This window comes from Daucus carota, chromosome 2 (assembly GCF_001625215.2).
Source record: "Daucus carota subsp. sativus chromosome 2, DH1 v3.0, whole genome shotgun sequence".
Taxonomy (NCBI): Eukaryota; Viridiplantae; Streptophyta; class Magnoliopsida; order Apiales; family Apiaceae; genus Daucus; species Daucus carota.
In genome coordinates this window covers 53,210,923-53,223,947 of record NC_030382.2, presented here as the reverse complement: position 1 = coordinate 53,223,947, position 13,025 = coordinate 53,210,923, and the positions used below count along the sequence as shown (strand labels likewise).

The 13,025-nt window shown below is 31.6% G+C and overlaps 1 protein-coding gene across 2 annotated transcripts; it reads right to left on the bottom strand.

Annotated features, from left to right (window-relative positions):
* Positions 1-437: 437 nt before the first annotated feature.
* LOC108205581 (putative ALA-interacting subunit 2) lies at positions 438-6,369 on the bottom strand. Of its 2 annotated transcripts, XM_017375530.2 has the most exons (10): positions 6,115-6,369; positions 5,892-5,950; positions 5,598-5,712; positions 4,719-4,780; positions 4,565-4,639; positions 4,336-4,452; positions 3,519-3,589; positions 2,266-2,563; positions 1,031-1,320; positions 438-729 (listed from the first exon to the last, which is right to left on the bottom strand). In XM_017375530.2, the coding sequence occupies exons 3-10, from the start codon at positions 5,674-5,676 to the stop codon at positions 714-716; spliced, it is 1,008 nt and encodes a 335-aa protein (XP_017231019.1). In that variant the 5' UTR covers positions 5,677-5,712; positions 5,892-5,950; positions 6,115-6,369; the 3' UTR covers positions 438-713. The 2 variants fall into 2 exon arrangements, with proteins under 2 accessions (XP_017231019.1, XP_017231020.1); XM_017375531.2 differs by lacking the exon at positions 5,892-5,950 and having other exon boundaries at positions 6,115-6,293.
* Between the last annotated feature and the right edge of the window lie 6,656 nt (positions 6,370-13,025).

Here is a 13,025-nt window from a genome sequence, read left to right as displayed (position 1 = left end):
TTTTTGGTAGAGAAGACTGGGCGGATTTTTAGCTAAAACCTGAGACTTGTTCTTTTCTCTGGTTTCGAATTCGGAAGAGATAAGATTAAGTTTTTTTTTTTTTGAAATAAGATTAAGTTTTTTTAATTTTGTCGAACATATCAAATTACCGATACAAATTCTTTAGTCTTCATTGTCTCGCCCAAGACAATTTCTTTTGACGTATTTTCAAATTTAGAAAACAAAGATTTTTATCAACAATGATTTTGTCTAAATTTTAGGTTTCACTTTATGCAAAAAGTTGAATCGACTATTAGTTAATACGTGAATATAGAAATATTATAGTATCTATTGTTGCTGACGGATTGGTTCAGGTGGAATTTGGTATGAACACAGTTTTCTGGTTTCCGACGAGCATTCTTCAGACCTGTTTCCAGGCCGGAAGTTGAGTTGTAGTCTGCAACAATCTCAGTCGTGATCATAAGCTTACCCGGCATTAAATTTTTACAGTCATGTACTCAATTATAACATTGCTATACCGATCATTGATCGACATGTACTCAATTAACAACTACAGAACTGGCCTTCAAACAGCAGCAATAGTTAGACCAACGGGAAAGTGTCGCTCTTGTTATACAAATATTTACTTATAAAGACCAGATGACGAGTCTGTTTATCCTCTGGAAGAGAATCCTCCATTGAAAAGAAGAGGCACTCAACATACTTCATACTTCTTACATTGCTGGTAGTCTGTCAAACACAATAGTAAAAAGAAGGGGAAAATTAACACCTGACACAGAAAACACTACAGACTGTTGGTTCTGACAATAATCCTTAAAGCATTAGTTTTAGGGAATATATCATGTGCTTTCATTGATAGAAGTATAGGAAATCTACTGAACTCCGTGAGAAAGGAAACAACCAAGTATGGGAACCAACCATATTATGTAAATTATCAGCAAAGAAATTTAATGTTTTAAAAATTTTAAAATAATTTTTGAAGATCATGCAGAAATAACAGGGACATGGTTATATAATACATGCACTTTACCTTGAACTTTTCACATGAAGCAATAGGAAAACGAGAGCTATGAACATAGACGAAGCACCAACTAGTATGTAAGTCATCCCAAGGAAGTTATTCCTTCCACCCAACCAGCTTGATGTCGAGAGAACTATCTTTTTTTTCCCACCAAAACTGTAAGTGTTATAATTATTTAACAGGTTTACAATTACGACGTCATCTTCATCCAAGTCCTCTTCAATTCTTCCATACAACTTTCGGAAGCTAGGAAGAGCAGCAGTTCGCATCCAGACTATAAGATCCTCTTGGTCACTTAACTAATACAAGTAATGCATTATGGAAGTACAAGATTAGCAAACTCCAAGAAAAATAATTATGGATATAATAAAACAGGAAAACAATGCTACATCTTTATCAACTTTTTAAGAGCATTTATTCATTTAAAAATTGATAGGGGCCCAATAGTTATCTAGTACTGTCTCAAGTCTCAACAATAGTCAAAGTATATGCACATACGAGCAGCTACAATTTCCAATGATAAACAGAAACCCATTTAAAGACCTATGACCTTAATGTGTAGCTCAGTTTCTCCAACACAGTTACATATCTTCGAGAGGCCTAATTGTGATTTATACTACCTGAGGTTTAGTAAACAGGTTTCTTTCGAACTAGTTAATTTTCCTTGTACCAAAGGTAAGGTTTAATGTAGCTTTTATGCGTCAGCACACTTATTTTTCAAACAATCTTTCTGTGAACAGTCTTTTCAACTGGAAAAATTGATAGATAAACTATCATCAACAGATAGCCGGAAGGGTATCAATGCACAGAGCACTACCAGGTCAATCAACCAATAGCGTAAAAGCAAGTACAATAAGAAATGCTACTCCCTCCACCAACAAAAACTGGCATGTTATGAGATTTAGAAGTCAAAACAGATTGACTAAAAATAAATAATTACAATTAGAGAAAAAAACTATGGAAAAAATCATTAAATATATTTGATTTATAAATAAATTTAACTTTTAAAAAAATAAATCGATACTCTAGTGGATGCCCATGGAGTGGTGACATTCGAAGTACATCGTCTTTGAAAGCTGTCCCCTCGGTCTTAATACTCTAGTGGAGGAGTAAATAATATGGTAAACTTTAAATGAGTTGCAGGTTTATCATGATATTAAGTGCTGAACAAGATATGGTGGATTATACTCCAGAAATGGAAGCATAAAATCAAGCTAACTAATATATGTAAGGTAAAAACTTACTGGAATTCTTGAATCCAACTTTCCACCACCAATCAAGGTCCCATTTTGAAAATTAAAAGGATGCACTTTCTTCCCAAACTTGTGGTCACGGTCACTCTGCCATGCGATGTTCTTCCTATTAACATTTAACTTTTCTGCCCCGCGTGAAAAGGAATACGAGTCATTAAACAAACTCCAAGCCACCAACCCACAAGGGACTATGGGAAGACCCTTGTTTAACTCTAGAGGTCTACAAGAACTTGTGCTGTTGTATCTCAGTCCATGCAAGAGCTGTTGTTCATTACGACTTTTAACATACCTGAAATGAAAATGGAAGCTTGAAGCTCTGTGAGTGCCTATATGCATATCTAGGAAACAAACATTAGTTCCAATAAATGAAAACTGTACAAGATGGTATCAATCGGATAAAAGGGGAAAAATCAGAACGCCGCAAACCTTCACAAAGTATAAAGCTTAATTTACCATTACCAAGAAAAGATAGACTATTGGCAGACTCTCCGTTCAATATATATGGTGATGGTAGCCAACCTCGTGGTGAAAACAAAACAAGAAAAAAAAAACCACTTGGATAATACCTTGGTAACTTGACTGGATTACAACATAGGTTTAGTAGAGTATCCAACTGACACATGAGATTTCAGTTTTAATTGCCACTATATTACATACTTGCGGTCCAATCACGAATATAATCAATTTTCTAGTACAGTGAGCACTGAGCACAATGTCTGTGGGCTTGAAATGCCCAACTATAAACCAGTGAGATCATGACAAAGTTTAATGTAGCTAGAACTAGTTGGTTAGCATTCATATAAATTAGATTTTTGATAATATATCTTGGAGGTGCCACAAGCAAAATGTGTAAAGGGCAACATGTTGGAAGTATTTGTCAATATCATCAAATCTGCAGGTAAAATAAATTATAGCATTTTTAAGTGATCAAACATTTTGCTGTATATATTATATACAATAATATCAAGAAGCAACATGAACCAGGAGTCTCTGTCTGTGTATGGTTAGACATTTCCTTTTTTCTAAGTGGCTATAAGTTTCATAAAGACAACATTGTGGTGACTAGTGAGTCAACATACCTTAAAAAGGTGAAACGCAGATAGAAAGAACTTAGTCATGTACATAATGATAATAAAGTTTAATTCAATATAAAAAATAAGTAACCGGTGAGGGAAAATGGAAATCCGGAATGTCAACTAATTAGTTTTTACCAACTAAAAACCAACTGCAAAATATATTCTCACCTTCGATGGTTCTGGTAATAATTATCAAGCTCATAATAGACATAAATTGGAGCTTTCATCCGCTTCTTGACCTGCACAGTCACATGAACAAATGGGAAGGTTATAATTAATAGCACAAGTTACTATACCAAAGAAAGTGACTAAACAAAATATTAATATTAATATACACTGGTTTGTCACAATATGTGACGAAATGTTAAAAAAGGCCCCATGTGACTGACTATTGATTTATCCATGGAAACCCCAGGAGTAGAACAAATGAGAAAATATCTCACAAATGGTTAGCAACAATGCCAATCAGAATCACAATGTAGGAGGTTTGGATCATAAAAATAATGTATCTTGTTCAAATTTTCAAAATTATATATAAAAATTAGCCCATCAGAATGATTAAAGAAAGATTGACAGAATGCTATAACTCGGCATGACTCCTCATCGATGATAGCAGAACCATTAATCAAACGGTTCCCGTTTTAAACTATTATTTAATACAAAATACTAAAAAATATCAATGGTTCTAATGGAAGTGCTTTTGGTTGTCTTTCACCATTTTAGTGCTTAATATGGATAAGAGATACGGGAAAACAAGAGGTTGAGATGCTGTTGGTCATAATTAAGGAAATCAAGATGCAAGTATGTTCACACAAATGACATGCAACAATCCATAACAAATAAAAATAAGAATGAAATACTAAAGCAATAAATTTAAATAATAAGACAGCAGCTCACCAATAAGAAGAAACAAAATTCTGATATCTTTAGAAGGCTCATGTCAAATGCACCTATAAGTACACCCAAAATAACACTAAAAACTCACCTTCAAGTACCGAGTACAATTCTTTGAGACAGACATATCTTTCACATAGGCCACCTTGTCACTTTTATATGAATTTGGCACACATTCAGTATCATAACGATCCACGATTTCTACGACCTATGAACAAAATGTTCATATAATTATGTCAAGAAATTTTTGTGCTCTTATAATGAATTGCAGATAAGAAACACTGTTTTATTAATTACAGCAATAATATTATAAAACTTACACCCATTGATGCACGCAGGGAAATGAATCCAATTGGAATAAATAGGACACCAATCAGAAAATATGTTGTGATGACCTGTAAGGAAAAACAGCTTCTTAACAAGGGGTCAAAATTTCTAGGAGAACAGATATGTTAATTACGTTTACACACTCACCCATGCTGGTGTTAGAACAGGTTTACAAGCTGGGAGATTTTGCTGTTTAAATTGGTGCACGGCTGCAAAAGAGCATTTAAATACAAAATAAGACCTATGCATTCAGAAATTACAAACTAGATTCTACTATAAATGAAATCACCGACTACGGCACTTAACTTATACAATGATCACCAGAGTCACGGCATAAAAGAGGGATAAGTGCAAGGTATAGTAATAGAAAAATCCGCAAGTTAAGTAGACAAACATAGACTAATGGTATAGCATATGTTTCAATTAATCACGTAGACCTGTCCTCAAACAAAAAATGTATCTCGACTCTCAGCAGGTTGAACAATCAGAGAACACAGGATGGTCTACTAATGGTAATTCTACCAACTCAGTACTTTCTTAACAACAGTAAGTTCAGTGCAGAAGCAACCTCCATAATATTAGTACTTCGATCTGAACCAAAATGAGCAGACCTTCCTTAAACAGGCCCGTTGGAAATAATAACTAACCTGCCTAGAACAGCCCAGTCAGAAAATGTTAAATAACTGCTTTGTTAGTTTTCATGTTACATATTTTATCAGATATTGGCATTCTTCCAGACAAATTTTCCTAATAGATATCCGTCTAGCTAAGAAGATACAGCAAGGTCCCCTCCCTCTGCATATACTTAAAACTCTAGTGCATCCTAGAAATGTAACATATTACATACCCATAGCAAACTACATAACTGATTTATCACTTACTATGTAATGATGTAATAACATCTAGTTCTACTGCCTTTACCACACTATACATAACGTAATCTGTTCAAACTCCATGTGTATTTAAACTCTACAATGACAACCATATTCATCTCTTTATAGCATAAAAGAGCTCAAAATGACTTGCCCTTTTTCCACCCCGAACGAACTGGAGCCCGATGAGATTCTACTCCAGCTGAGAGGGAGCTCCTCTCCTCAGAAGCCATAAATGTTTAAATCTTGATCTTCACAAATCAAACTACCTGCAATCAATCAACGATTCAGCATTATTAATACCAAATACATGCCCCATCAATCAAGTACAAAAAATCAACAATTACTCTCCTTAAATTACACTGTCATAGCCTAAAACTCGAAATTTTAATACAGCAAACTCGAAAGAATTTAATATAATATCTAAACATAAATAATACATAATCACCTTTAATTGTAGTTGAAAACACCTAAAAACCAAACCATTAATACAGTGGAACCGGAAATCTGGACAACAAAAGCAAAATTAGAAACCCAATTCGCAAAAAAAAAAAAAAGAAAAAAAAAGGGTTTCAGAGATTGAGCAATTAGTAGCAGCAGAAGAAGGAAATTTACTCAAAAATTGTGAAGCGTTTCATAAATTTAAAAAAAAAAAAGAAAGAAAGACAAACCTTGCGAAGATCATGATAGATGAGAAAAGGGGTTATGAGAATAAAGAGAAAGAGTGTGTTTGTGAACAAGCCCTGATTTGATTTCGTCCGACAGATCACACGAAAGGAACCACTGCACTCTTCTTTCAAGTTCGTTCCTGGGGGCATTCGATAATTTCTTTGAGTGTTGGATTCACTATAGTTTTACTCTCGTCATCCCAATCAATTCTATACATTCCCAAAATAACAACTTTTTTATAATATAAAGCACTATTACACCCACTATATTCTTCCACTATCTCCATTATATAATAATAAAAACACTATTACACCCACTATTTTACTCCACTATCTCAAATCTATTATTAAAAAATATGTGTGTCCCACCATTTTAACCACTTTCAATCTAACTTTACTCATTTCTTACATTTTTTCTTGGTCTCCGTATCCGATTATACTCCCTCTGTCCCATAATAAGAGTCGCTTTAACTTTTGACACGTAATTTGAGGTGTAAAAAAAACACACCTCTACCTATTATTTTTCAAATTTTATTTTTCTGAATAATTGTATATATCATGCCAAAGTATTAAATTCTTTCTATCAAATTTTAAATTATTTTAAGTAGAATATGTGACGCCAACTCCTATTAGATTATATTTATAAATGTATTTTATATTAGAATTATTATAATGTCATTTAAATATTTTTTTTAAAATTTTTATGGTTCGAGATTACATTTGATGAACACAATTTGTTTTGAATTAAGAAGATGAATCATAAACGTGCAATAAGATGGTAGAATTTGTTTTGGATTAAGAAATATTTTCTGTATTTGTTCCTCACATAAATCGGGTTTATTAATTTTGAAATATATTAGGTAAAAATAATTTTGTGACTGTGCGATTTATATGATTCTACAAATAAAATTGGTAGAAAATATTTATTTTGGATTAAAAAAAATCATAAACACGTGAAATACTGAATTTGTTTTGGATTCAGAAAAGGATTTATAAACATGCAAGTAGATATCAGTTGTCTTATGGAACAAAAGTTAATTTTGTTCTAATCCAACGGTGCTTATTTGTTCAATATTCGATCCGATGGATAAAAATAATTTTGTGACGGTGTGATTTATACGATTCCACAATTAAAATCTGTAGAAAATATTTATTTTGGATTAAAAAAAAACCAAAAACACATGAAAGACAAAATTTGTTTTGAATTCAGAAAAGCAATTATAAACATGCAAGTAGATGTCAGTTTCCTTATATAACAGAATTTAATTTTGTTTTAATCTAACGGTGTTTATTTGTTCAATATACGATCCAACGGATGATAAGCTTTTGGACCACAGGACCATGCGACCAAATTATCTCCCTTACGCTTATTATATATAAGCTTATAGCCCGTGCAAGGCACGGGAGCTTTTTAATTATTTATAAACTTTTTAAATATATTTTAAATGGTGTGAAAAAATTTAATTTATAAATAATAAATTAAAATTGTATGTATCATGGCAAAGTATTAAATTCTTTCTATCAAATTTTAAATTATTTTAATTAGAATATGTGACGCCAACTCCTATCACATTATACTTATAAATGTATTTTATATTAGAATTATTATAATGTGATTTAAATATTTTTCTAAATTTTTTTATGGTTCGAGATTAAAATTGATAAACATAATTTGTTTTGAATTAAGAAGATGAATCATAAACATGCAATAAGATGGTAGAATTTGTTTCGGATTAAGAAAAAGTTTTTGTATTTGTTCCTCACATAAATCAGGCTTATTAATTTTAAAATATATTAGATAAAAATAATTTTGTGACGGTGCGATTTATATGATTCTACAAATAAAACTGGTAGAAAATATGTATTTTGGATTTAAAAAAATCATAAACACGTGAAAGACAAAATTTGTTTTGGATTCAGAAAAAAAATTATAATTATAAACATGCAAGTAGATATCAATTGTCTTATGGAACAGAAGTTAATTTTGTTCTAACCTAACGGTGCTTATTTGTTCAATATACGATCCGATGGATAAAAATAATTTTGTGACGGTGCGATTTATACGATTCTACAATTAAAACTGGTAGAAAATATTTATTTTGGATTAAAAAAATTATAAACACATGACAGACAGAATTTGTTTTGGATTCAGAAAAGAAATTACAAACATGCTAGAAGATATCAGTTTCCTTATAGAACAGTATTTAATTTTGATCTAATCTAACGGTGCTTATTTGTTCAATATACGATCCAACGGATGATAAGCTTCTGGACGATAGGACCATGCGACCAAATTATCTCTGTTACGCTTATTATATATAAGTATATAAAGTATATAATATATATTATTGATGATTGATGACTAGACTTCTCCTTAATAAATAAGGATTAAATGAATTATTAACTTATTTCATATACATTTTTCAACTTAAAATTACCAAACGGACTATAATATGTGATTAAGAAATTTAAGATTTCTGCTCTGATAACTCATGACGTAAGTTAGACTGGTCTAAGTTTTCTCTGTTGCAAACTTGCGTTACAAGTTCCTTGGTGAAATTAAAATAGTACATCATACATTGAAATATTGAATTAATTCGACTAATCAACATGCGGAATGGAATTACCTTTTGACCACTCTGTGTTCATGCACATTGATATATAAGTATAATCTATGTAGGCCTGTGTTATATTCAGTTTAGCATCTCATCTTTCATATATAACAACTATACATATCTATAAGGATATTACATGACCTGCAAGCCAAGAACAAATATAAGTTGACACACAAACATATGGCTTGTTGTATGCCATTAAAGAGTAGGAATCTGGATGTGAACCTATTGGTATTGAAACCGACGGTGTTCATTGATGAACTTGTGGAGGCTCTAAAGCACTTCACTTCATGGTCTCTCACATTTGGTTGCATCCACAGTGCTATCCTGCAAACCATCCATGGGAATCTGGTAAGTTTTGTGCGCATCTGTCACGCGTATGTTAGCAGCAGCTATTTGTTGTACTAATCACTGTGTTGGTGCAGATCATATGGTATGGTGCATGGATGAAGAGATCTCATGAGAACAAAAAGTTATTAGATTCTGCACTAGTAAGTTTTTTCTCCAGCCCCTCTATTTTTTAATAAAATTCGAACTTTTAATTTTAGTGCAACCATTCGTGCTTTCTCCTATGATAAGAACACAATGTACTCATATAAGCACCTGATATGATTACTGTTCTTTTTATTTCACCCTAGTTGTTGATGCTGGAAAGAATATCAAGCGTGGCTGATATAATAGACAACAGCTTCTTCGAACCATATGGCGGAGAATCAAATAATGGTTCCTTAGCGGCCACATTTTCAACCGGAGACGCTGTTTCATTCAGTGTTATAGCTCATTCAAGACATGATAACGCGTCACAAATTGACCTTCCTTATGCAGTTTTAGCTACTTTCCAGCGTCGTTTTCTTGCCATGGATGGCGCAACATCAGGTGTGTGCCTCAAGAAGAATTACGACACTGCAGATAACAGTAATGACAGAGGAAGCAATGACTGTGTCCTGAACTTTTTTGTGTGGGAATCACAAGAGGCTTGTTATTCGAGTATCTTGAGATCTGACGTGAAGAATGTAAATTTTCCTCATTTGGGGGGCATGTCTCTTCCTATGAAGTACGAGGTATATAGGGTCATATATGTCAGTGGGGATGATGAGCTAGATTTCAAGCATAGTCCTTGGCCCCCTCATTTGATGCTGCGGGCTAATCAAGATCAGAACATCCAAGGCAAAGAATGATGTGATTACTTGTTGGCATTCTAACTACAAATTTGTGTTCTTTCTGTGTTAAAAGATTTGTGTTAAGTGACTGATCAATGATTTAATATAGTGAACATTGTTTCAAGTTGAACAGAAATATTGGGAATCAATTTCGAATACTTTTATTATTTTGTTTTTGTGTCTGCATTCATATAATAAGAGCAAATACCAACTCTTAGTCTAAAAAGGGTAATGCATTGCATGATCAATCTAAGTATCTAACCACTACTGATTGAAATTTCAGAGGAAAAACAAAAGCACGTAACAAGAAGCCAAGCAGGTTTATTATTCAAAAACTTATACTAGAGGGTTTTGACTGAAGACTTCAATTACTGAATTTGACTGAGAGGCAGCTACTTAAAGATTAGAGGGGACTGCTTTACTAGTAGTTTATCCTGTTGGCTCCACCATTATTGATGCTCAATCACACTACAGTAATAGTTTTTTTCTTAGTAATATCCTTACGCTCAAAGATAAATCCTTACCTCTAAGCTATCTCATCACATTCTATGATTCTAATTATTATAAATTTAATATAAACAGAGTGTACAATTTGATTTTATCTCATCATAACTAATGTGCCTTCACATTAAGCTGCATAAACACTAAAACGTAATGAATCAGTTTAACACCATTTATCTTTGTGCATCTATCAGACAAAGGTAATTGCGCAACATGGTCAATTTGTGTTCTTCAAAACCAGACATTGGTCCAACTTTTCCATTCGACATCGAAGAAATTTGTTAGGGAGCGAGGGAGGGATGCATCTCCGAAAAGAAACTCACCAATGATATGCGTCTCAACGGATTTTGAGACCAATGTAAACTATTTAATATTGCTAGAGAAATTTGATGGAAGGTAAATTTATGTTAATGATAATTTCTCACTAGTAAACTATACTAGCTTCTTCCGTCAAAAAAAGAAATTAATGGAAGGTAAATTTATGTTTATGATAATATATAATATTTATTATTTTGTCATATATATATTTTAATGTTTAATTCTATTATAATTGTGAAGATAAAATTATATTGTAATAACTGTGTTTTTTAATTATAATAAATTTTTAAATAGTTAATAAACATGTTCGTGTTAAAATCTTTTTTAATTGGGCGTGTTAAATAATTTTTTTATTTAGCGTGTTTAATAAATTCTTTATATCTAAGTCTTAAAAAATTTATTTAAAATTGGCCGAAGAAATATGTTTCAATGATAATATTTAAATATTTTATAGTTATCATAAAAATATTTAGTAAAATATATTAGGAGGCTTGTAGGTCCCAATAGCCCGTAAAAAAATTGGACAGAAGACATATATTTATATTTAAATATGTTATAATTATAATAAAAAGACGGCCCGTAGATTTAAGAACGGACCGATTAAATATTTAATATCGACTTTGATAATATAGTATTATAGATTTTTCAATACTTTTAACTTTAACATATTATCCCTTATGATATTTTAAGTTTTATTGAATATGATTTGTGATTGCATTATTATATATTCATATAATATGATAATTTTATTATATGTATAATATGATAATTTTATTCCTGGTGAAATAACTTATGGATTATTATAAGTATAATAATGAAACTAAAAGTGATTTATGAATAAATTATGATTTATGATTAAATTTTATAAAAATATTCACAAAAATAAGGTCATTGAAAAAAGTTAAACAAACTAACTTCTCACAACCCTCGGCTTTTAGTTAAATCAAACAGGCTTCTGGTAACAGTTCACTTAACTTATTTTGAATTATCTAGCATAAAAAATTATCAGGGAAGATAAACATGAGACCTAATTTTTTAAATAATTTCTGATCCTTAACTTAGAATTCCGACTTATTTTATCTTTTCTAATACTATGGAAATCATGCAACGATATAGTAAGAAGAATCGACATGCACGTATAGATAACTAAGTACGAAAAGTTAACAAAAGCCACAAAGAAAATACCATTTTAAATCTTTACTTGGATAAACAGGAACTTTTAAGATTTAAAATTCGATGATGTATAATACAAGACCAAATTACAAGTTTCACCAATCAATTCGATGATGTATAATACAAGACCTTAGACCTAATGAGATGATGATGAAGAAAGACAAGGCTGATAAAGAGTTTTTGTTGGGAACAGGGGTTGTGCTGATAGCAATGATGATAATATTATTCTTCAAATATGTGGTTCAGCCTCCCCTCTTCTTCATCGAGTTGAGAAGAATGATCTGTACGTATTAATCATGTGCTTGTTCCTGTTTATTTGGTCTTTCATATGTTAGTTCTATTTATCGTTTAATTTTCTCTTAAAAGTTCTGTGCCGATGCAGAATTATTTATATTTTTATGTACAGGACTTCTAATATGCATTTTCTTATAAATTGATCTGCTCAATACTTTATGAATCTGCATATAGAGTGTGGCAACTTGCCGCTACTGTGGCTGCACCTGCAAGAAGCTAAGATCCGAAAGTAGATAGCACAAAAACCTACTCTATAAAAGTAGGATGAGTGTTCAAGTAGTATTAAAATTGTATCAGAGGAGTGCCAGTAACTGACACTTGTAAAATTCAAATCTTGATGAAGAGCAGAAAATGGGTTATTATTGTTCTTTTTGAAATTATTATTTTTATTTTAAGCTGTTACGGTTACAATTTAGCTGAAGAGTTAATATTAAAGACCTCTTTTTGATGTTTATGTTATTTTTTATTTAGATGAAAAACTCATTTTGATTGATGATTTTTGTGTATTAAGAAGGCTCATCATTATTAATAGAAATGAAACTAATAATAATTGACCGTCTAATAAAAAATAGTTAATTGATAAAATCCAAATATTAAAACCAGAAAATTCAAATATTAAAACTAATGTTCTCCATTGATGTGGATCCATGCATAATCCAGTTACATATGGAGCATTGTCGAGAATATCTTGATAAAAAATAATCAGACATGCAGAAGACAAGACAGTGTCATGTAAATATGTGATCTATTATAGTATATTCAGTCTCAAGATCTTGTTTACAAATTCCAAACATTCTTGTCGCTTCTTACTACAACTTAAATAAAAAAGCCAAGTTCGTGCACTTTTGAAAGC